We start from the raw sequence: 27994 nt of genomic DNA on the forward strand, positions 1-27994 counted from the left end.
TATATATATATTATATAATAAATTCAAATTTTATGTGTTGCAAATAGAAGAATGGAGATATATTTTAAATATAATCGGTTGATGCGCATGCGCCAAAAAGTAGTTTGTGATTGGCAGAACGGTGGATATACGCATCCAATAGAGATAGTAGGTAAGAAAGAGCATCGTACAAAGGAGTAGGAAAAAGATGGGAACTACCATATTGCGCACGCAAACGAGAGTGAGAGAGATAGAAACCACCGCCAATATGATTACTCGATCACTTGTTCTCAGTAGTAAAGCAAAGTTCGGTGAGACTGTTCGTTTATCATACATTTGGAGCGAAACACAAACTCAAGAAGGAAATTTTGTTTGTTTTCACATATATCGTAGTTGTGAATAAAATTTTGTGCCTCCAAAGGATGGCAGCCACCAAAAACGACAGCACCGATAGTGTGCAATTTTTCGAAGGAGTGGAGAAACTCCTTGAGATTTGGTTCACAAGCAGCAGCAGCATAAACAGAAAGCAGGGCGATCTTAGGCAGATTCCTCAGTGAGTTGAAACATGCTATCTCTCTCATATTTAATCAACTGTTTCCTCTAGTCGTAGTAATCTTTTAAATTTAATCATATAATTTTATGTAAAATTTCATCGTAACTTATTATATTCCACGTAATATCAATTTTGTACAATACGGTTTAATAAAAATATTCAAATTTTTAGTTATATTCGAACGTCAATTTATTTACGAAAGCGTAATGCCATTCGAGGTATTATAAATATTAAAAATTGATCAATGACATATAATTTTATTTGAAATAAATGTTTTGATAAAATAAAACCGGCCTGGCAACCATGACCATATCGCCGGTACTTTGTGATATAGTGTTCTGGTCATAATCGTTAGTACGCTTAACCTAACACTCATTTGAGAATTAGTTTCTCACGTGTGTTAATATTTTGGACAGGAAAATAGAAAACTATTAATTTATAACATTTCTTCTTTTACTTTCTTTGACTTTGATTAAATTGTTGAATATCGCAGTCGGTGTTTGACTTAAAAAAAATGATTTTGTTGGAGAAATATTCGGCGCACTACATTGAATACATTGAATTTTACAGTAGTATATATATGTCGTGTTTTTTGGCGAAGATCGATGCGCCCACCTTCTCTTCTCGTTCCAGTAATACCGACCGCTTAAAGCGAGGCTACGAGACTCTGATATGTATATACATCGCTTTATCTCCTTATTTTAAATTGAATATAAATAGACATAAGCACCGATGCGATTTTCCTTTTTTCTGGTACTTTACTAGCATTTAGAGTAAATAATTGGTTGAAAAAAACGCTAATTTGAAGGTGTCAATTTTTACGTTGACCATAAACATTTTCTTAACTTTTTAAATTGAATATAAATTAATGTAACACATAATGACATAAGCTTTTTTCAACATTAATGCAGAATATACAAATCATGTGCAACAATTAGTATAGGTAGATAACCGAAAATTGTAGTACTATCATATTATTACAGGAAATTGTAATATTTTAAAGTATAATTAAAATTTAATCTAGGGAAGAATTATATTGCTTGATATATAGTATTATTATGTAATTTGTAATACATGTCTATTGTCTTAGAATATATTGCATGATAGTGATTTATTTAATTAAATAATTTAGTGAACATGCGATGATAGGCTTGATGGGGTGGTATCTACGGGTTGATCAATTTTTAACAGGAAATAAATGCAACTTACATGAAGAAGTATGATAATTAGAATATTATTCTTAATAGTAATTGTATTATTTTTTACTTTGTTAACATTTTATTAGTACTTTTGAGAAACGCACGTTATATAGTTATTTACAATACATTTGTATAATTTATGTAACATTTGCATATAAATATATTTTCACTTAATTGAGAATCAAACTATGTCAAATAAATATTATCAAAATATTTCAAATTTTCAATTTAATAAACCGTGTATAAGAAGAAATAGACAGAAATTGCAGGAATATGAAATGTTATTATCAATTTCGAAACTTATGCAATAATTGCATTTTTGTATTACTTAACGTGTAAATTATAAAAAATTTCATATTGTATGTATAAATTCTATTAAATAATTGATAAATGTTTTATAACATAAAATATAATAGTTATTCTTTTATTGATAATCGTGAATATAAATATAATACTCACATTCATTACGCACGTTTTGTATATAGTTATTCTATATCTACATGAGAAGAGTTTACAGCTATGCACAGCCAGTGTGAGACAGACCCGCAAGGCTGCCTCACCTCATATGTAGCTACCTCGCTCGAGTTACCTCGTGCTGTACCGTAGACGTAGAACGTAGAGTACGTAACGCAGGGTGAGTAGCAGTTACGTTTTAGACAAAGTCGTTTCAACACACGTTCAAACGAAGGAACTGTGAGGCACCTTTGATCTCACCAAAAAACCAACCATCGTTTGCTTGTTCCGAGGCAGCCTCGCCGTAAGATACATTTCGGTACGAGGCAGGTACTTAAACGCCTCGCACTGTATGTACATAGTTTAAGAGACTTATATTTTGCATTCAATGAGAAGCTACTATGAAAGCCTTTAACAGAAAAATATTTCAAGTTAATTATTATCATTTTGTAAAAAAATAGTATAAAAAATATGTGAAAATAGTTTATACATGAAAAAAGAAATGAATGTTGCAAAAAAAAGAGTAAAACGCTCTAGCGTAAGTAGCACATACAAGCGCAGTAGCATAATACAAAGTGAATGTTATTTAATTTATATAATTTATATATAAATAATATATAAAATATACATTATTTTACGAGGAAATGAAAGTGGAAAGAGTATTTGTTAGGACGTTACAGCAACACTCGGCAGCATTATAATTTCCTCATAGAGAAAATAAAACTAATTATTTATAACTTTAACTTTATGTTGTTATAAAAGTTTAAATATTAATATAATCTAAATTTCCAAATAAATTTTGATCGAAATAATAAATTAAGAAGAAACTAATATTTTATTGGTAAATTGTGTAGTAAAAACTTCAATGTTTGTTTATTTTATATTCGATGAACTCGTACTTGCTGTTATATCTACAAATTAGAAAATTAAACATTTATCTATTTTTTGTATTTCGAAATGTTTGAAAAGCATGAAAGTGTCAGATTTTGAAGTTCTGCGTAATAAATTTTATGTTTGTAGAAATATATCGCCATTATTGACGTTATATTCTTTTAAATTATTTTTCTACTTATTTTTTCTAGTGTTGTTTTCTAGTTTATCTTTTCCCAATGTATTTGTTCGATAATCTGTATTAATTCTGCAAGTACAATAATGTAATTATTATTATTATAACTATTATTGTTATTTTTATTATTTAATTATTAATTTTAATTTCTAATATTTGTATCTACGTTAGCAAACATTGCTTCTTGACGACTACTGTATTTATTAATATCACATTAATTTTCGACGTGCTTTACTACATGATTTTACACTTATATGAAATACTAAAGGATTTCGTTATACACGTTATATATTTATCTCTTGTAGTAATGCATAAGAACACAAGGCAGTAGAACAACTATAAATTTTTATAATTAGACGAACTAAACGTGTTGGCAAGCACAAACGGAAAATATGCAGAAGCGTATATTACAGTACAGTATATGCAGAGCGTTTTACTCTTTGTTCCTTGTTTTGCATACGAAATCTTTCATTTCGTACTTACAAATTGTTACAAAGAATATTACAGTTTTAATTTCCTCAAATTTGCTGTAAATAAAGTAAATTATGAAAAGCTTTTTACTTCGTCAGGAAGACAATTAATTTCTCAAAATTAATTATCTCTTTATTTGTTTCATCTTAACATTTTAATATTCGAACGTTTCTATTATCGCCACATTTCACACAACAACATTCATAAATATGTATATTGAAACATATTAAGTAAATAAAATAAGATTAAGAGGGAGATATATGTCTTTGAAAACAGGAACAGATTTAAGAAAACAAATATAAGTAAATTTGAAGTTAAACGAATAGTCATATATAGAAATATACCTTGCTTCCACATTCAGTAAAATGCAACATCATCAACATTCAGTTACTTCAATTACTTTACTTTACATTTTGTAACAAAATAAAAATCTGTAATATCTGTAACATTTTATAACGGATTAAATAAATAGTTTATTTTAAATATTATCCAAGCTCCATGCTATTCATATTCGCTTGTTAAATGCAATGTTTGATATCATTTTTCACTTTGATTTAATAATAAAACGTTTATCTCAAATATACACATGTATGGATATACAAAAATCCAAAAATATATGTTGTACTGTAATACAGTTAAATTACTCATATTATAATTTAATGACATAGAATGATTAGAAATCATATTTGTCCAGAGGCATTTTATGCATTGCATATTAAGCTAAATATTCTGACGTAATTAATAAACTAAATGCAAATATTACGTAAATATAGATACAAGTAAAAAATTGTTTCGAATAAATTGAAAGGTCTAGAGATAATTAAGAGATTCATAGAAATATTGGATTTTTTGGGCAAACTATTTTATTATTTCTCAATACCTGCATAGCACATGTATTTTAATAGTATTTATCATTTGAATGCTAGTTGTGTAAAATGTGACGGTAATAGAAATTTGAATATTAAAATATTTTGAGTGAAATGAAACGAATAAAGAAATAATTATTTCAAGAAATTCATGCCCTCTCTATTATATAGCCCCGTTCAGTTTGAAATTAGCCAAGTTCAAGTATACTTGACAAATTTCCAAACTCGATTTTCTCGAAACAAAATATCATGTTAAAAAATTTTATTCTATACTTTCGACCATGAAGTGGAAGCACTATTGAGTGTTATCCACGCGCATACGATACCCACATTATCATATTATACATATCATAATTTGTTGGTTGGCTCAATAGAGTTAGTTGTAAGTGTAATATATATATTAAAAAATTTTTTTCGACTTATGTTTTCACGTAGAATCACCCTATTGCCGATTGTATCACGATTGTTGAGACACATTGTATATTGTATTGACGTATTATATCAAATATCATTATGGGAAAATTATACAATTTTTCATGTTCTTAGAATTCCGTCTAAGAATTTCCTCTAACAATTTTCTCTAACTATTATTAATCTCGTATACGAATTAAATTTCCATCGATTCGCACAGCTATCCTTATCTTCTCACGTATGTAAATATCATCATTATAATTTCTGCATCGTTTATATTCGAATTGTAAATGAACTGATATTATTACCAGATTCTTACCGTTATGACTATTTCATGCATGTTATAAAAATTATAACTGGTTATAGTAATACCGCACTTTACCTTTTCTTTTTGTATTGCTAATCCGTGAATGACAAAATTTTTAATTGATTCTCTATGATAAAATGTTAATTAAGTAATATGCTAGCTTACTCCGTAAAATAATTCAGATATATATATTTTTATTCTCTATTTAACACCAAAATGTGAAATTGATTATTTTTCTGAATACGAGATTTACCTTGTACGTATTTTGTATTTGTATTTATTGCATCATCCGTATATTATACAATGTTTTTCGCATATACCTTTTGGAGCATATATAGTTGAAATTAATGGATTAACTATATAAATGTTCACAAGAAGCAGTTGATTGAATATTGAATAATCATGAATAATTATTAATAATATTGAATTATTGTTTATGAATGATACTCAACTCCTTATGAATATACATTTCTTTACGTATTACTCTTTAAAATAACTAACACGACAGATAATAAAAGGAAATACTTAATAAACGATATTTAAGATTTATTTCCATATAAATTTATATTGATCAAAGATAAAATTTTATTTCAGATGGAAGTGGCAATCGTTACTAAAAATCGTTCGTTGTGAGATTATCAGCATTTGTCGCACCGAGCATGTGGATGCTTATGTTCTCAGGTAAACTATATATAAACACTTCATATCTTTCTTACATGTTTAGTTTAAAAATTTACACTTACGCACTCTTAAAATATTGTGTATCGCCGCATGTGGGTTATTAGTAGATTTTGGATTTTTACGCATTTATACAAAATTTTTAAGTGCAAGAATGAACAGAATGTACGCAATAAGCATAAATATATAAAATAGCCAAAATATTATACACGTTATAATATTTAATAAATAAAACGATTGTCTATATCCAAGTTTCAATTTTTTAATCGTGCGCATAAAAATATGAATTTATATAAATATCCGCATTCTACTTATTAGTAATTTATAACAGTTGAATCAGTTAATCATATGAATCAGATATAATCACAGTGTTTTATTTTACTCTTCGATGACAAATATCTGCAAGAATGTGGAAGATGCGAAAAAATATTTTAGACAAAGGTTGTAGCATATCAAGGTAAACAGATGATGCTGATATTAACTTTGTGATAATCTTGAGGAGTCCTATGAAGGTTAACTTCAAATTTTTAAACAGAATCTTATATAAATAGAAAGATAAACTCTATTTATAGTCCCACTGACTAAGAAATGGAACTTCGTTTTACTAAATTTTCTCGTCACTCATCTTTCTATTTAAATTAATATCATTCTTGTAAATATTACAAACTTATTTCTATATGCATTGCTGCATAAAATTATCCAAACACTTTTCTATTTTTCATAAAATATAACGTAATGAAAAACTGCGAGATAAAAAGACCTCTGACTAATTCTATTCTTTATGATCGTGTATAAAAACATTGATTTTTAAAAACTAATGTTGTAAGAAAATTGGTGTTCATAATAACGTTGTAAAATTGTTTTATTGTTTAAGAAGCTCTTTATTGCTCTTTAAGCTATATAAATCGAATAGAAAAAGTTCTAAACAGGATTTAACATCTTTTATTTCAAATAAAAATGATGAATAAGTAAATCAAATAATTACTCCAAATAAAATAATTTGAAAATAAAGTTGTTTGCAAATAAATTCCAAAACTGCAGATGAATAAATCCATAAATTTCAGACATATTTCCAAATTATTTATTTGCCAAATATTTGATCATTACAAATAATGATAGAAAATAAAGGAAAGCAAATAATTGTTTTTCGTGTATAAGAAATATATTTATTGATATGACATATTCATCTTAGAAACGACGGAATACTGAATTATTTCAGCAACCAGCGCGAAAATAAAAGATACGAAAAGGAATATACTTAGACTTATACATAAAAATTTTGCATAATACTAGACTAGAATATTCACTGTTTTGTTATAGATAGAGAATACTCCTAACTTCCAACAATATTCCAAACAAAAGAATACAGGGAAAGAAACAACATAGATCGATATTTAATTTTGTTTAAATTATATTGTAAGAAATTAACATACTTTTTGATATAATCTAAATAAAGAATTTGACGCAATCTAACGGGCATTTCATATGTTACAATCCAATATATAGCAGAAAGAAATCGATATCGAAATTAATTTGAATACTGATATTTGAAACCGATAGTACGTCGAAGGGTAAGTCTTGTATTTAATTTAGTACTATTATGAATTGATTAAGATGTCCGAATATTTAAGGGCGATAGTATCATTTATTATTTATTTATTTGTTATATATATGTAGTTCTTACCTGTTGGCTTAGGACTTCTAGCTTTTATTTACATTTTTTCTTATTTTCTATGTTTACCTTTCTTCATTCATTTTTCTCTACCTATACTTTCATTCATACTATATATTTTACGTCTATAAATTACGTATTTTAGATTTTCACTGGTTACATGTGGAGACATTACATGACATTTATTTATATATGATTTTTGAGTTTAACATTTGTCCTGCTCCTGCGTTTTTGAAAAACTTTCTGCGTTTTATAGTAGCTATATGAAATTGAGGTATACAACGTACTTTTCATTTTTTACAGTTTAATGCGTCATATATATATATATTGAATTGATGATATATATATATATCTCACATAACGCCTATCATACTATTTAAATTCTTTCACTCTCTCTTTCCGCCATACTTCCTATTTAATTTCTTCCCGGAGTTTAATATTGCTTTTGTTTCTCTTTCTTCTTATTGCCCTTAACCCCTTTGTTTTTCCCTCTCTTTCCTTGCTTTCTCTCTCCCTGCCTCCCTCCCTCCCTCATCCTTTTTTTATCTTCCTTAGTGTCTCTATTTCCTCGAATCTGTCCCATTGCCCCTAATACCATTTCCACGTCTTCTTCCATAAAGCTTGATTCAGACACGATCAGTACAGTAGGGAAGTAGCAGGTAAAGTCGAATTTATACTGTTCGCTTTAGAGGATCACTGTGGATGAAACGAGGCTGAATCGCAATCATCCGTTGTGATTTTTCCCAAAGTAAACAGTGTAAATTGCTACGTGCCTACTGTACTGGAGCGTATCTGAACTAGTCTTAAGAGCAATAATGAAATTACATTGTAGAATATGTATTCATTAAATTCTAATCTCACGGACTAGAAATTGTTTTAAAAGAAATCGGACTTGGTTTACAAAAATATCTTGAATATCCATATCCTCATCCATCATTCATATGTATTCCTTTGCACACTACGTCATTAAAGAGTCTACTTTTGTACTTACATAACATAATCTCTAATGTAAATCTTTTTCAATTACCTCCCATCTTGCAAAATTTCTTCCACATCTAAATTCATTCTTTCCATGGCTACACAATGTTCAACTAAATGTTTTATCGACTCTATCGCGGTTTCTCATATTACACATCTTATCTTCGCAGAAACGGTGATGTATACAATATACATGCATATTTCCGTTGTCTGTTGTTTTACTTTTCGGTCTACTTTCCCTCAACCATTTCCTTATCTTGTCACATGGTTTATACCTTTCAATATCTTACCTAGACTATACCAAATAGGAACTTACATTTTTAATGCGTCGCTTTTGTCAACGAGACAAAATTTTTTAAATATTAGTTTCGAAAGACTACTGTCATTCTAGATTTGTTGAAATATTTGCAGGTCTACTATATTGTTTATTTTCAAGGTTAATATCGTCAAAAGATTTAGACAAGATTTAGATTTAGAAAATCATGAGTAGTATGACCAATATCATGTGTTGCTGTGACCACAGAATGATTAATTGATTGTAAATTTAAATTCATAAAAGGAAGTGATTTGAATTTCGTATGTATCCAGTGTACTGTGTGAGATAAAGAATTCATGAAACAAGAAAGCATTCGCAATTTGACATTTTGTTTGACTTAAATTAATAGACAATACAAACAATATTTAACTATCAATGAATATAAAGTCTTATAGTCAATATAATGTCTTCATATACCCTAGAACAGGGTCATTTTATATTTTATATTTAGTAAGTGTGAAGTAACAATTTAATAACTTTTGTAGCAAAATTGTACAAAAATATTCGAACAGATCAAAAGAAATAATTGTGTTTATACAGTCTTTTTATTTAAAACTACAGTTGATATTTTCTGGAAATCGTGTTCTGTTTTTAATTATAAATTAATTTTTAGCTTACTTCGCTTAAAATAAACTATATTTACTACTCTTATGTAGCTCTTATATAAGTCCTATACATATATTATACATACGTTGCTCCTACATAATTACTCGTGTGTGCATTGAGTATACTTCTACCGTTGCGATAAAATTTTATTTTAATAAAAATAGCCTTGTTATAGAATATATGAAAACTTTCGTGACTGACTGTATGTACATTGTAAATATTGGTTGATAGAATCTAAAGGAGTTATCTTAAACATTCAAGCAGACATTTCCATATGAAGATTATAGAACATAATAAGTAGAGTAAAGACATAATTGAAAAAAAACAGGAAAGTTCAAAGATCTAAATCTTTTAAAAGTAGCTAACAAGACGAAATATTGTAAAAGCTAAAAGTACAATTTTTAAAAGAAATGATATTTTAATATCATGGTAAGCAATATTTTGAAAATTTTAAGGAAGATGAAAGAACGCATGTTCAGCCCCCCAAACGAAATAAAAAAACAATTTTAAAATAACATTGATATTGAATGTGTACTGAATTTTAAAATTGTTTCTTTATAAAAAATAGAACATGTGATTTAATACGTTCTTTTCTTTTAATCTTTGTGTGTTCAGTCTAATATTAGACGAGTCGTTGCATTGTGTTGAATGCAGAAACGTCCATATATAATATATGTATGTGTACATACATACAACATGCATATATTAACAGCTTGCAGCGTGAGTTGTCTGAACACAAACCATTATATTGAGAATTAACTCAGTCATGTTTTTATAATTTGTAATGTTTAAATCTTAATCAATCACAAAAAGGTTGTATTATCTCAGTTTAAAGTAAAACTTCTATAAACCATTCCTTATATATCATAATACATATGATACTTTTTCCATTAGTTCTATTACCGAACCAGTTGTATTTTATTAACTTTGGAAAATATCTTGAAAGCTCAGAAAATAATAATAATATATTATTATTATTAATTTGTTATTAGCACAAGGTGGCACAAAGGTCATTTATCCGTTTAAAGGTTGTATAACTTCCTTTTTATTGTATATATGTAAATTTTTGTTTCAGATTTATAAAGTTTGTTTTTTGAAAATTTATAATGGAAATGTTCACAGTGGAACAACGAGCAAAAATAATTGGATTTTATTTTCAAATTCAGTGTTCCATTGTTCTAACGCTATTCTAATGGGAGATGAGCCCCATTTTCAGCTCAATGGGTATGTTAAACAGAACACCAGGTTTTCGGATACCGAAAAGTGAAAACCCAAGAGCTATTCATCAACGTAGGTTGTATTCTATAAAGATTACTGTTTAGTGTAATGTCACGAAGAGTAATCAATCCCTATTTTCTAATTACTTTTTATTCGTTGCTCCATTGTGAATTCTTCCATTGTAAATTTCCGAAAGGCTTTAAAAACCTGAAACAAAAGTTTAGAAATACACAGTAAAAAAAGTTATGCGACTTCTCGTTACAATTTCATGTGAAACGATTTCTTAAAACATTAAAAATTTGTTTTGTTTATTGAAATAGAGTCAAAATTGAAATATAACAATTTCAAGGATGGCAACAAAATTAAATCAATCCATAGATATAAGTATCATGTAAGAACCTTTTTAAACAATTGTATATCAGGTAATGCGAATGTCGGCAACCTGTGAGCTTCGAAAGTTTCTATCTCAGGGATGGTTCGCTTAAAGGCCAAAAGTAAATGATGTTTTCAAAACGTTTTAGTATTCGTTATAAACATATGGAATAGAAAATATCGATTTCCGATGGAAAAATTCAAAGTTTCTTCAAGGTCATAGGAAAATCGAATAAATGTGAGTTGCTTCTAGTGATATTCTACAATTGATATCTGAAACATTTTTGTGTATTCTCCATATCTTTTAAGGAAATTTGGAGTAATTAAAATGTTAAAATATACAGGAATTAAAGCGTTAAAAATAACTACAGGAGTGCTTAATAATAGTCAGTAATGAGAGGTGATAGGAATGGAAAATAAGAAAAATCTTTGCACCGAGATAAGGTCGTAACAGGCAGAAGTCGATAAGCGACTATTTTATCATACTAAACTACTTTATTATCATTATTATCATTATTATTATTACTATTATAATTATTATTGTTATTGTTGTTGGAATTACTATTATAAGTGATAATAGAAGTGTTTAATTTACGTTTTTAACACATTTAAAACTGGAATCCAAAATTTATCTTTTTAGAATAAAATCTGAAACTTAGTGAGCTTACAGTACTCATTTAGAGGGGTAAAAAAATGATTAATCAATATTATATTTGTGAGTAATTTAAATAGATGTAAAATAGCACGTTAAATAGAAGTAAATAAGTCAATTTAGAGATATGTATTTACATATACTGATTAAAGAGATCCAGGAGAATATATTATACTACAGCTAAAGATTATCACTAATATCAACGAAGGTATACAATTTTATTTCTGATTCTTTTTAAATAAATGCTTAGTTGATGTTTTCCTTGCATTCGAACATAACACTTCTAAAGTTACGTTTTTGACTTTCCAGTATTTAAATTATGAATTGACGTGCCATATCTACATATTATTATCTACATATTTGAAAGTGATTGTCCAAAAAGTGTCTTTCTTTTACAGACATGCCTTTTACAACGATGCATCTTTATACATGAAACCTAATTTGTCGAACGTTGTGATCTTTATTTTGATAGAACAAAATGGGTCATACGTAATTCGATAAAATAATATAAAATGGAAAATATTGTGCATCCATTATTTCCTCATAAAACGAAAGAAACTTTTCGGACAACCTAATATTTCTAAATATTGTTTATTTATGTAATTCAACTACATTGTTCATTTTAGACGAGTAAATCGTGCTTATAAACTATTTTTATAGAAAGGTACAAAATTACATGTTAAACTAAAAACATTAATCTTGCAGTAAAAACAATTCTTGATTAAATATTTTTTTATTCTTCTTGATGAATATGGTATAAGACCATAAAGTAATAGATTTTTTGCTTTTAAATATCCTGTATATTAAGTTTTTATTGAAGAAACAAAGCTCCTAATCATATATCTGTACTTTTAATTTTAAATAAAGTGTACTAAGCGCATATTAAAATATAGCAAATGTAAAATTTAATCGTTAGAATGAAAGAGAGAGAAAAGAAATAAAATATTGGAGAACAAAGGAAAGCGGAAGCAATGTTTATCATCAAACATATTTTGCAAGCAATGAGATAAATTGTAAACTCTTATTAACTTTCTTGCTTGAGATGATAAGACCTTTAAAATAGCATGCGAATTCTTTCAAGATTATCAAGCTGTAGTTTTGGAATGCACGTAGAGTACAAAATATAAAATCTCCGTACAATGAAATGAAAAGAACAAATTTTATGATACTTATCAATTATAATATTATAATATAGAATTAGTGAAACACTGTGTACGCAGTAGTTTTTAAAACAAGAAATACATAAAATATAATAATAATAATTATTATTAGTATTTGTTTATTGTAGTGAGACTTAAAGCATAGTATAATCTATATTATAGATATGCATATTTAATATAATTTTGAAAAATATTAACAATATGATAAGTATATAAAGTACAAAATAATAAAATATAGTATATAAAAGTATAATATATATATAATAGTTTATAACACCTTTTCTTTTTTCGAAATAAATGTGAATTTAAATAGTTTCAAAAGTATCTTTATCGATTTGATCAATATCTACGTTTCTTTTTCTTAAATGTGTTAATTATTAATTATCTCTGTATTTGCTTGGATATATAAACAAATTATTCTTTAATCTTCGTAGATTATGCATGCCGTTTGTTGAAAGTACGATTAAGAAATCGTTTCTACACATTTATTTAAACTATATCGCCTCAACGAAAAGTCAATTATTCAGCAAAATATTTAACAATAGATAAGATAATAATTTTTATTAGTTCCTATATCAATTAGAAGATTTGTTTTATCAAGAGATCGCTAGAGAAATCGAAACACTGTTGTGATATTACGTGTCAATGATTATATCGAAATCGAAACGCGCGCGAAGGTGTGGAACATAAAATCTATCAATTAATAAATAATAGTATAAAGTTTTGTACTGAACAAGAAAAAATAAACGAAATATCTATTTTTGATAGAGGAATATAAATTTCCAAAGCTGTAAAATCTCAAATATTTTAATTACTGCGCGGAAGCTTTGCTAAATAACAAATAACTCGCAAACCAAAAATAGTATGAAAATATCGTTATGTAATTCCGGCTCTTTAGTAACATTTGGCACAGGTAATAGGTTCATTTATTGCTTGAAAGGTGAAGTTCAGCCTTCGTGGAGATAAAATTTAAATTCCCAAATTTAGATTCAAGTATTTACAAAGTCTTATTTTTATCTGTCTAAATTGCCCGAATGTTTTTAATTATAATCGAAATATTTTCCTCCAATTTGACTTTCTGTCAAGTTTCGGATTCCGTCAAAAAAAGATAACTGGGTCATTTTCATATTTCTGCAACATTTCGAAAGTGTCCGGTTAAAAAGTGCTATATCGACTTGAATAAGTGTTGATTCATCTGTCCAATCTGGAAAGTACGCCGCGCGCGCAACCCAAATTTTCCAACCCAAGTTAAGGATTCGAATTACACGCAGCCTAGCGTTATTGTCATTATGCTCACTGTTGTTTTGTGAAATTATTGTCACCAATCGATCATGGAGTTGGCATTTCAGGCAGATCAATAAGAACCAAACAATTGCACAAAAAGGCGGGAAATGGTATTGCTGAAAAGTAATCATATATTAACGTTTGAAAAACAGACTAAAATTTTTGCATGTATTTAATACACACTAGCATTTTAAAGCAATCAATAAAAATATCTATCTTCGTAAAAACCTTTTCAAGCAATAGGCAGATCGAACAAAACAATTGAGAAGTTAACTCATTATGTACTAAGTAGTGAAATAACGCGTAAATGTTATATAAACATTATAATAAAACATAAATAAATTAACTTACATATTGTTTTATTAAGTTATCAAAAAATGTGTTAGAAGAATAAAGCCTATACACAGGCCCATTGCAGAAACCAGGGATACAAAGAAAGTATTATAGTACCTACTAGAAGTACTATAATTTTCTCCAAACTTTATGAAATTATTGCGAAGATCTCTTCTTTTTTAAATTTATGTTGAGTCAAGGAAAAGATGTAATTTATATTATTAAGCATTTAACAAAACAGCTATAAAAGAAAGAAACACTTTATAAAATCAGAGAAAGCAATGAAAATTAGACTAGGAAAGAATAAATAGCTCTTTTTTCATTTATCTTTTTTTTCAGCAACAGAAATATTAACCCTAAGATCCTAGAATTTCTATACTTATCTATTTGTATTTTATACTTATTACTTATTATATATTTGTTAATCTTATTTTGATCTAAATCAACAGAAAGATTTTTAATGTTTCAAGCAAATGTTTAGCATAAAATTAAAACAAAAAATCATATATACCAATAGCAGTTTTTTCATATTTTGCTCAAACTTGAGATGCTCTAAGATAACAAAAATATGATTGGATTGGTAATGACGAAAAGAATTAAATAAATCCTTGGAATTCTATTTCATAATAATACTATAAAAAACAGAATTCAATAATGTAAATTAAGCGGGAAAGGAAATTCTTCTCGCTCGTTTTAACAAAGAAAAAGATTTAATAGATATATGTATATGTATAGCAAAGAGCTGAAATGAAAAATCATATATATCGATGACGATTATTTCGCTTTTCCTTCAGATTTAAGAAATTTTCATTTTAATTAAGATTTAATGTCGCATCAACAATGAGGTTATATTAGCGACACTATATTAACGATAAAAATATAATTGGGTCAAAATGAAAATGAATCAAAGAATGTAATAGGATTGAATATGTAGTGAATTTCATAGTAAAATATGTTCTTGAAAAGGAAATATATGAAATAAAGTATTTGTTTATTAATAAATTAATTATTGATAACATTGTTAAGTCGAGGAAAATCATCGAGTAAACGAATATTATCACAGTTTTCAATGCTGATTCTTTAAACATATCATTTTTAAATTACAACTTTTTAGAGACAAAATTGTTCATGACAAAAAATTTGTTTCATGTTTTCTTATTTTTTATTTATGTCTTTTTACATTTCGGTATAACAATATTTTTAATACAATTTTACTTTTAATATCTTATGAATTATTACTTCGTTATTTCGTTAATATATCACCTGCTTTATTAATATTTAATATTTTACATTATTTATAATTTTAAACATTAATTGATGCAAAATAATCGAAGTTATATAATTATTTCCATTCTTTTATGTTAATTTGGGAAGATATTACACATATTTTTATTTATTTTGAATACTGATAAAAATCATTCATCTTGGAATAAGATAAATACTAAAAATAGGTAATTATTAGAATATCTTGAGTACTGTTATTTTATTTGTTGTGTATTGTATTAGTGATGAATATGCATTGCTGTTTGGAATATCTAATCTAATCTAATCTAATCATTCCTCATAGTTAATTACATATACCAGATGTATCTTAATCTAGCTCCTATGGAGATGCACTTTATATTATCAGTTTTATTTTTTCATGTAAATATTAATAGGATTGTATTTGCATAAATACGATATTGAAAGTGTTTTTGATTAATATTTCTTCAATATTTATTTTAATATTACTCAAATTATATATTATTTAAAATATATTTCATTTACTATTCATTTATTTCTACTTTTCGGTCCAATAGCTTTGAAAAAGAAACTTGGTTGGTTTAGTTTACAGAAAACTGAAACTAAATCAAAACTAAAACAAAATATATTTCATATCAATGTGATTATTTCACATAGCAAGTACACATATTTGTTAGCGTGTTCTATAGATAAACTTAAGTTTTAGTTAGGATCTCATTGTTAAAATATAAACAAATTTTATTTAGCCTTATGTAGTTTATTTTTAACTTGTTTAAATATGTTTATTTTTCATTCATAAATATTTTAAAACAGTATTTAATAGTACTTAATATTTAGGAGGGAAAATGCAAAAAGTAATCATAAATTAATTATTAATATAATATCAACGACTATGTTATATTTCCCATTATTTCCTCGAATGTTACATAATAAAAAAAAATAATATATATGCTCACATAATATATGATAGTACTATGTAAGATCAGTTGAAAGTTGTTCATCTATGTTGGAAGCGGTGATAAAATTTTGGCCACATTTTTAATTTAGTTTTAAAACGCATTCTAAAATTATGTACGAATTTCATTTATGTTCAGTTGTCTTGCTTGTAAGTTCGTTAATTTTATTTAAAGCAATGATTAATAACAATGAAAAATTTTCAAAAATTGTTATTAGCAATTGTTATTAGCAAGCATCGTACGCGGGAAAACCCAACTTTCCTTTGTCAAGCCGTAGTAAACAATATTCTTTAGAAGGTGATTTAGAAAAGTTCGGTATGCAGGACCTTACCAAGCAAATTAATGGGATTTATGACGAGGCTTAAGGTTATTGAGGGTACGCCGTAAGAAGGAGCGGACGTTTGGTGTCCGTCTGGCTCGCGGTGTATTACCTGGGCCAGGTAGAGAGTCGCCTGGCGTAACACCCTGTATATCCGTTGGAATTCAACGTAATGAAATCTTCCCTTCTTTCATTGCTCTTGGTAAATTTTTATTTATTTTACTGCGAATAAAATCCTATTGGTTTTACTTTATTTGTCCGCGCGAATTTGATCCAATATGAGATTAAAAAATTGAGGAAAAATATTGTCAATTTAAAAAATATTTTTTCTTATACGTTCCTGTTGCAAAATTTGCAGATGTACATTTATAAATACAAAGTAAGTCCATATTATCGTGCCTTTACTTTCCTGCGTTTATAAAAAAAAACACGTGATTCGCACAAATCACTTTATGACTTTATGATGCAAAGAATTTTCTCGCTTTTGCAAACAGAAGAGATTTCTAACGCTTTAAGAAGACGTTTAACATACTATTAAAACGATAAATCGCAAGAATTTTCTTCAAAATCGAGATATATACCTTTTATCATTAGAAAAATGTAATTGGTTCGAAACTGACCGAATGTGAGTTAATAACCAATTATAATCAATATGAGAGGGAATTAATAACGAATACTAAAGATAATATGTACAAAAAATAATATTCTAGATTAAAATTTAACATTGCCCTTTTTGAAATTTTTGTAGCCATATGAAGGTACATATTATTAAATGATATAAAATTTAGTACACTTCGATCCAATTAATTAGTATGTAAATGCTAATAATAAATACAATGGTATGTCCATACTTTTTTTAGCCATTACATATGCGTTAATCACGTACTCTTTGGGTACTCAAAAGGACAATAGCAGCATAATTGCATACAATGTGTTTTTCCAATATCTTGACTTGAACTTTTGATTTTAGTTTCACATATATTTATTATTTCTCTGGTCGTTATTAAGTTTGCAAATTTTGATAATGGAATTGAGCTCGTACAAGATTTTAAGAACTACATACATTATATTAAATTTAATCGTATGGCGACTCACTGTAATTCTTCTTAAAAGGCAACATAAAATATTTATTTATACTTAATACAACTTGATACAATATGATAGCAAATTTTTTAGCTTCGCAAATTCTTCGATCAATTCATCAGTGACATTTATTACGAACGAAGAACATATAAATTATATCATTGGATTAAATGGAATTGTACTTGAACTTGTAGTTTGATCATTTAGTTCTCTTTCTTAGTCATCAATATCTTTTCTGCGATCCATCCTATTACTATGTATTGCTATCTACAAGTTCTATACACTTTTACTTACATACGTGTAATTGCATGTGTATGTAGTGAGCACGTGTATCTAATGCGTGCATGCATGATATACAATATACGTACGTATATGTAAAGACTATTACGATTTTATACAACACGCTATGTTTTAGCTTACATAACACATATTACTTTTGCTATCACCTTTTATTTCTCATATATTTTTTATACGTTTTTCTTTTTAGCAATAATATTGATGTTAACAATAATATTGAGTCTGTCTGGCATTAAACCAAAAATATCATTAGATTCAATAAATATGTAATTATTAATTGTTTTGGACCAACATAAATATAATTTTAATGCTGTTAGAGTTAGTAGAAAAAATGCAAATGTTAAACATAAAGTAGCTATTGCCGGAATACATGACACCACCGTCTGCATGGAGAAGCTAGCGAGACACGTCTCTATCGTTAAGCTATGTGCAGATAGTGCGAGGCAAACCCGCGAGGCTGCCTCGTTCCGAGACGTGTCTCAGGGCGAACCAACAATTGTCGACTTTTTGGCGAGATCAAAGGTATCCTGCAGGCACAATTGTGCTAATTGAATTACACCGTAATTTAATTGCGTAATTTAATCACATTGTACTTCAATTACATAATAATTCAATTACGTTGTAATCCCTATTGCTAATTACTGTAATCATGAGTGTAATTGAAGTATGATGTAATTCAAATACAATGTAACTGAATTACAGCTGAAAACTTTAAAAAGATGAAATAAATGTTTATGTATATTCATCACGGATAATAATGTTTTTCTGTTTGAAACCCTTACGTTACTTCTTCCTTCCTCTTATTATCTTTTAAGTTTGATTAGCTCTTAATTCATAATTTTGATTCAATTACATTGTACTTCGTAATTGTATTTCAATTACAATTAAGAGTTGCATAAATTGGTAATTTGATTGTAAATCTGCACAATTCTGCTCACAGCTCTTTACTCGCTTCGTTTGGATGCGTATTGAACGACTTTGTCGAAAGCGTAACTGCTCTCTCTGCCTCACTTGCTTGCCTCGCATACTATATCTACGTGACAGCACGAGGAAACTCGAGCGTGGTGAAACAGCCTCGCGGGTCTGCCTCGCATTGTTTGTGCATAGCTTTAGACTTTAGACTATGAGTGATGCCATGTCCATGAAATTAGTGGCTACCGATAATATTGATGATTAATTATGATTAGATTGCGGATTCTTATGTAAATGCATATTTTTATGAATATAATTATTTCATTTTATGAATATAAAATGAGTAACAAAGGTAGAATCTCAATAGAGAATTTTGATATTTCTTCATATCATGCGGAAGAATTCATTTTAATTCACGTTTAAATTAAATTTGTAAAATTTTTTATTTTTTAATGATATACATATCTTATTTGGCCAGGTGTTATTTTGAAATAGCTATGTATCAGTTTATAAGCAAATGATATTTCTTTGAACTATTATTATTTATTATATAATTTTAATATTTTTTATCAAAATTAATGAAATAATTTTTTATTTTGTCTAATATTCCGTATTTGAATAAATGTTCCCTGAAGTAATATTCTGACTCTATTATAGTAATATTGTCATCTACGTCAGAAATACTGATTTCTTTATAATCTGAGATATGCATTATTCAAGGATAATTGAAATTAAAATAGGAGCAAATGATTTAAAATTCAAATTATTTATTAATCTTATTTGAGAGGTAATAATAAAATAATTATCTTATTTAAAATTGTACTGTATTGTATTCGTTTATTATATTGAGGCTTATGCCCACTAAAGTACCCTTTTTTTGTATGTGCTCGTCTCTTACATTTTCTCTCTATTCCCTAGAACTAAATCTGACATCCCTATTTATCTAACTATGATATTTATAATAACTATAATATTATTTTCTATGTACGTGTCAATCTTTGGTGTTTCGTTCCTGTTTGTTCTTCTTTGATTTCTCTATTCATTCATGCATAAAGTCACTTCAGATTCAACTTCATTCTTTCCTTTATGAAGTTTGCCACTTCCTATAATTGTTTTTCGTTTGTTATTGCTACTATTTCTGTCCATTCCTTATTTCTTAGTATCTTAATTCAAATAAAAAATTATTTTAAAATAATTTAGTTGATCTTAACACAGAATAAACTTGCTTTCTTGTGCTGTTTCTAAAATAAAAGTAAGGAAGTACTTAAACTAATTTAAATTATTATTTTTTTATCTTTATTTGAAATAACATTTGCCCAAGCCTGAGTACTAGGTAAGCACGGTATATACGATGTCTACACAATTTTATTTTTCAAATTTACATCTGATAATCGTTTATCAAATTCGCCAGACAGACAAATGAACAACTTCATATATAAAAATACATTATTAGTAAATTTACTTAATATATATGCTTATTATGAATGAACATTTTTTTAATTCTTGTATTGTCTACGATAATCTTATCATTGACACAAGCAGGTGAAGTTTTTAATGGACATATATATTTTGGTTAATAACTAAAGATTATCATTTGTAATATTTCTTTCGATAAAATTTCTATTGTTCATTATTACATTTTCAATTTACATATTTGGCAAGATTTGATTAAATACACATCTTTTGTTCAAGTATTAAATATATGTATACACCATTTTAACCAATAAAAGTTGGCAATTTTTTACTATTGATAGTAATTGATAAACTATTCCCTTTCTTTTTATTTCAGATTTTAGGTCACATGCACCTTTTAAACATATAAACAACCACTATGTACTAACGAATTATAAGTTTATTACTTCTGATGGTTTGAGATAGCTTTAATCAATCTTTAATGCAATTGCTGGTTACATTGATGAGTTGTTGTTATTATTGATTTGATTTATTGTTCTCCTTCATTATTATTTGTATTTATTGTAGTGAGACTTAAAGCCTACAATCTTTGCTAATTGCACTACTAATTGCTAATTGCTAATTTACTACAATTTTGGTTGCTTTTTAACTTATTGCAAATATTATAACTTTATGTAATTTCATGTAATTTTTTTTTATAAATAGTGATATATGTATTGCTATCTAATAAAACACATATGAATATTAAAGAATGTAAATTTAGTGGCTTTAAAGAAATTGTACGAACAATTATAAGGGAGCATTAAATGCATGCCGTGTGCTTAAAATGTTCATCAGATGTCATTTAATGTCAAAGATACAAATTTCATCAATCCACAAAGTCCAGGAGTTTGAATCAATATGCATAATATTCGGAAACGTACACGTTTATTTATTATATATAGCAGCATCTGCAAAATTTAGTAAAATTAAAGAAAATTCTATAAAATGATTCAAAATATTTTCCTTTTATTATGTATTAAAACTTTGTGGTGCTTATAATTCGCTATAGTCATGCTTCGACATTTTAAAGATCTTCTCATACTTGTTTTTTCCATCGCAGTTTTTCCGCGTTGCACAATATGACAGGCATGTGAACATGTACACATCGCCATGTATGTAAGTGTGAGTGAATGAGCGAGTATACGTACGTATATATATATGTGAAAAAGAGATAAACTAGATTTGTTTCTCAAATGAAATTTAATATCAAACGAGAGAGTAATGTAATCCGTAAGCACAAAGATTATTATATTTCTATAACATATATACATATTGTAAACATCTATTGGATGAGTTTTTATTCTTTTTTCTCTTTTGTTTAATTTTGAATATTTTGCAATAAGATTTTGTTTCATGATGCATTGCAAGAATTGTTTAAATTTATTCACGAAATAAATTTGAATAATGATATACATAAATAATACTTAATAAACTAGAATAATGATAATACTGACACATATAATTTAATGCCAACTTTTTCTAGAAAATTATGGAACTTTTTATTCTTTTTAGAAAATTTTTTAGGTTTATACACAAAATAAATATATGTACATATGCAAGAGTGACCATTTATTCGGACATTATAATTACTACTTATATATTAGTGTACTACATAACTAGTGTACTACTTGTAACTGTAATTATTTATTGAGCTAGATGGTTTACTAATAGCAATTGCGGCTGATTTCCGAGAACTTGAGATCTAAACATTAAAATGAGTCCTCCATTCACGAGCGGACTGTTGTAGAGTTTACTGCATTATGAGTCTGGATTAACTAATTGACATTGCGTTATATAATCATTTAAATTATGAATACTTTTAAATTATACTCCCATAGATAAATAACGAAATGCCATTCTTTTATATAATCTTTATCAAATTTGATTATTGCTTTATTGTTATAATTACTTCATTATTGCAATATTATTATTACAATTACCTTATTATTACACTAATCCTTTGTAATCTTAAATGATCAAGATCAAGAATAATTTTTGTCTTATAACAAAAGAGGAACAAAATATCTTTCAGAAGATTACTAATTTCAGATTTAATAGAAAAGTAAGGATTTCTCTAGGGCGAAGTTTAGAAACTGCAAAGAATTTAGAGAAAATGGAACTTGCGAGAAATAATGCGACATTTAGGGAGAGATCAATACTTTATTCATTTATATTTCTATGTCATCGTATTTGAATCAGTATCACAGTTATCTTGTCTGTGGTCACTGTACTTTAACGTTTTATCTTGACTTTTTTCACGTTTCGTTTCGACTAATAATGTGATTCGTGCATCTTTATTTACTCAGAAAATCTAGGGTCAATGTCTATACGAAATACCAATGATAACCCGCAAATAATATATGTATAGTAAATTCTAGAAGAAATCGTGATATTTGTATAGTCAAGTGGAAGTTATGAACGCGTCCGTAGTAAGAATACGATTTGATCAAATATTATCAACTAGCATAAAATAGGTTTATTCTAAATCACAAATAATATATGATATTATATATATATATATATATATGTATATATATATATATATGTATTATATTATAGTATTATAATATATATATAGGTCGCAAATTATTATGCATTTATAGGAAATTAAAAAGTGCGAAACTATATATTGGATTGACAACTAAGTGATTGCAGATTTTGTCATTACCACCTAATGACAAAATCCGCAATCAATAGTTGCCAACCCAATAGAATGCACATAATATAAAAAAATATGTAAAATATCCAAAGTATAATGCTTTCTATAATATCTAGGAGGTAAAATAACTTTCTACTGAGATTCTACTTTCTTAATTATATTCGCAAATAAGAATAACTAGATTCATATTAAATAGTCAGATAAGAGTTAAACAATAAGAGTTAAATAAGTGTAATTAGATAGATAGGCAATAGCTGAGTTAATACTACAGTTAAATAGTCTGGTAAGAAGAATGTGCACATATATGTATCTGAAGGATGCAACGTTCAGAATGCAAAGCAAATAAGAATAACAATTGTACACCGAGTTCCTTTTCATAGCCGGGAGGCTGAAAAAATAAATTATTATTATTATCGTTGTTGTTGTTGTTATTGTTGTTATAATATGCATTATTATACATACGTGTATACGTATATTTTGATTTCAGAGTCAGACTTTTATTAAATATTAAGTCACATTTTTCATGCTTTAGAGGAGAGCAAACGAAAATTGCAAAAGCATACATATGAATTTAATATCATTATTATACTATTGTATGATCTTAATACACTCTAACTCTGGGTTTCACATATACTTCATGTTTGAAATATATTATAATATATTTGATTAATTATCGTTACAGTTGTTTTCTAAGTATTTTACGGAAGGTACATAAGCATATTTTGTCTTACTTTATTTTCATCTAATACCATCTAGATCTGAAACTAAAAATAATATTACAGTGGAAGCCAAGTAAATGTCTTTTAATAACCTCCATTCTTTGATAACTTTTAATTCATTATTTATGCCAAAAATGCTGTTCAGAAACAAATCAAGAATACAATTTCTGTAAAATCCTTCGAATTCCTTCGGTTATATCGTTTAATGTTAATTTTAAGCGAAATTTCTCTTCTCTTCATTCCTGTTTTGTATCCTCAGTGTTTAGCTTTGAAATCTTATTCAATTCAAAGGAAAGTAATAAACTTGTAATAAATTTTAAGCTTAGCTAAGCACGTGTATTTTGTCGTCATTACTCCTCTGAAATATCGATTAACGATGATGTCATACAAAAAGGCGTAATAAAGTAAATTTTGTAGTTGAATTCGAAATGTTGCTCTAAGTCCTAAGCAAATGTTCATAATCGCTAAATAATAAATATTTAAACAGTTATGTAATAATATCTAAAATTAGTTTATTCTAGTAACATTAATTAAAGCTTTCCTTTGCAGACTAAAATAAACTGAGGAATGAATAAATAAAAACATATTAGAATATTCTATAATATTAGTAAATTCATATTTAAATGACTATCTTTTTGATTTAAAAAATTATATGTATAGGATGCCATATTTTAGTTTCCTTAGATAAGTATTTCGAAAATTATGGAAGATACTGAAATATGTTTTAGCCAAAAATTGTAAGAATCAAGGAGGATAGATCATGGTGACATTTATTTGACCTTGAGATAACCTTGAAAAATTCTGCTAAAATAACAAACTGTTAACATAATCTTTCTCTCTTGATATCCTCTAACTTTTGTCTAAAGCATTTGCCTAAGTCTTAATGCAATATTCTAAATATTTGTTTGTGTATACATATACAAAATATATATATATTATTAATATTTTAAAAGTATTTTGATCATTTTTAATTAAAGTAAAGATATTTTGCAACATATTCCTATTATACAGGGTGGTTGGTAACTGGTGGTACAAGCGGAAAGGGGGTGATTCTACGCGAAAAAAGAAGTCGAAAATATAGAATAAAAATTTAAACAAAAATTTTTTTTCTTTTTTTTTAATTTTTCCATCGAGACAACGATCTACAGCGAGATCCGCTATAACGAGACGTGATAAAGTGTACGCGTACCGAGCGAAAATTCAAAGTCGATTTTCTCGAAAACAAAGCCTCAAACGAAAAATTTTTATTCTATATTTTCGACTTCTTTTTTCGCGTAGAATCACCCCCTTTCCGCTTGTACCACCAGTTACGAATCACCCTGTATATAAATTTTCCTTCCTATTATATGATAATGATTTAAGTTATAATATGAGTCATTCAAAAACTAAATTAGTTAACTCCATATGTAAAAAGTATAGAAATGTGATAATGTTACAGTACTGTTCTTTAAATTTACCTTAGAATTTACTATTATTTATGTTATCTTGCCATGAATGAAATTGTAGAAGTAAATCATTTATTTCTTAAGATTGAATGTTAATTGCATACTTGTATAATAGAATTAAGAAATTAATAAAGAGTAGAGTTAATCGGTTTGGTTTCTGACAGGCTCATATATGAAATCACAATTCTTAGGAAATATACATTTACCTTGTATTCAATCTTACATTTTGAGCATAATTATATAAATCGACTTCAAATAATTACATGAATTTAGCAATAGATTATTATAACACCACTTAAAATGTAACAATTAAATACCATTATTTGTATTTTAATTTGTAAGAAAAGATTGAAATATAAATAATATTAGCATATAAATAAAAATATATTTGATATAATTTTAATATAAAGAATAAATTTTGCAAATAAAATTGATAATAAATCATATCCAGAATTAAATACAAAATATTATAAATATTAATTTTATTTTACAGTGAAAGCAGCATGTTCCTATCAAAGCGTAGACTTATCCTTAAAACATGTGGCACAACTACCCCTCTTCAATGTTTGGAGCCCCTTTTGGAACTTGTAAAAGAGTATACTGGCTTTGAAGAAGTAGAGGTATGAAACTTCTTCAATATTTTTCATTATTAATTAATTTTGTTACTAATACACAAATTAGAAAATTTTATAATTTCTTAAGAGTAGCTTATTAATTAAACTTAAAATATATGTAAAACATTACTTTTATAAAAGAAAATATAAAAAATTGTCTATTTTACTGATATATATGCATTATACTGCAAGAGTAATGTATTATAAACTATTATAATTTTTGTTTATAATCATTACCATTTAAGGCAAACTAATTGAAGTTGAAAGTACTTGGCTATATAACTTGACCTAGTGCATGGATAAATGATGTGTCTATATATAGGAAACCTCTAGTATACAGGATACATCTCTACCTCTTGGTTTATTGATCTCTCCTACTCACGATATAGCACATGACAATACATTTGTCCAAAATTATTTTTAATTTAATGCTTCTTGTCTTTATATTGCCTGTAAATATATATTCCAATTAGTTTTATTTTATTACTATGTATGATCAAGTTATTTATATTTAAAAAAGAACAGAAAATATTGAAATGTGGGTTATATAAAATTGTAATTATTGTTTCAGAATGTATTTTACTCAAGAAAAAATTACAAGAAGCCAGAGTTACAAATATCCCCACATCAAGCATTTGAAGAAGAAGTTGCTTTGCTTGATACATTCTTCCCTGGTAAGAATACTTTTTATGTTTATGCATTTAAATTTTGTAATATTGTATAAAATGAATGTTATAATTATGATGAAGAAAAGGTTTCAAGGAAAATGTAATTTGCTATAATTTTTTTTCTAGCTGGGGAAGCTTATTGTTTAGGCTCTGTAGATTCAGATTGTTGGTATTTATACACTTTGAATAAAGAGAAATCTGTAGATGAACCCATAGAACCAGATCAAACTTTAGAGATCCTAATGACTCATTTAGATCCAGAAGTAATGTCTCTTTTCACTAGAGATGTATGCTCCTCTGCAGACGAAGCAACTCAAAAATCAGGAATTGACAAACTTATTCCAAACATGATTATAGATGATTTTTTGTTTGAACCTTGTGGATATTCAATGAATGGAGTATCTAGAAATGTAAGTATACTTGCTGGAAAGTAAAAAATTGACATTATATAAAGAATACATATAGAAGTAATTATATGTATTTTACAGGGAAATTACATGACTATTCATATTACACCAGAGCCAGAGTTTTCATATGTTTCATTTGAGAGTAACATTCCAGAAGCATCATATGAGGAAATAATACGACGTGTTCTAAACACTTTCAAACCAAAAAAATTTGTTGTGACCATCTTTGCTAACAAAGAATCAATCGCTGCTACTTGTCCACGTGATTTAGAGCAAACTGATTATCTGAAAGGTTCTGGTGATTGGCTACGTACAGATGTGCAATATTGCCGCTTCAAGAATTATGATTTGACCTGTGCATTCTATTCAAGATTCCCAAGCTGAGGGTTCATGGACGCTTCATTTGGACCTAACCAACTAGGAACTAATGAAGCGCTTATTAATAATTCTATCCGTTCTCAAACTTCCTTTTCTTTTTCCAATTCCATAAATGAGGCAAACAAACATAATCAGTCTATAAAACATATATTAAAATCTGAAAATATTTACAAAGAACATGATCTTGTATCTACTCAATATATAAAACATAATAATGAAACAAATCTTAACGAGTGCACTATACAAAATTCTATAATTACCCAAGA

At 27.2% G+C, this 27994-nt stretch overlaps 1 protein-coding gene across 1 annotated transcript; it reads left to right on the forward strand.

Annotated features, from left to right (window-relative positions):
- Positions 1 to 215: 215 nt before the first annotated feature.
- Positions 216 to 27966, forward strand: LOC117237153 (S-adenosylmethionine decarboxylase proenzyme). The gene is made up of 6 exons (XM_033500843.1): positions 216 to 532; positions 5900 to 5986; positions 26155 to 26281; positions 26847 to 26949; positions 27070 to 27353; positions 27432 to 27966. The coding sequence occupies exons 1-6, from the start codon at positions 402 to 404 to the stop codon at positions 27732 to 27734; spliced, it is 1035 nt and encodes a 344-aa protein (XP_033356734.1). The 5' UTR covers positions 216 to 401; the 3' UTR covers positions 27735 to 27966.
- Positions 27967 to 27994: the final 28 nt, after the last annotated feature.

The sequence above is a fragment of the Bombus vosnesenskii genome, unplaced genomic scaffold (assembly GCF_011952255.1).
Source record: "Bombus vosnesenskii isolate JDL3184/JDL3185 unplaced genomic scaffold, Bvos_JDL3184-5_v1.1 scf7180000013358, whole genome shotgun sequence".
In the NCBI taxonomy this organism is placed as follows: domain Eukaryota; kingdom Metazoa; phylum Arthropoda; class Insecta; order Hymenoptera; family Apidae; genus Bombus; species Bombus vosnesenskii.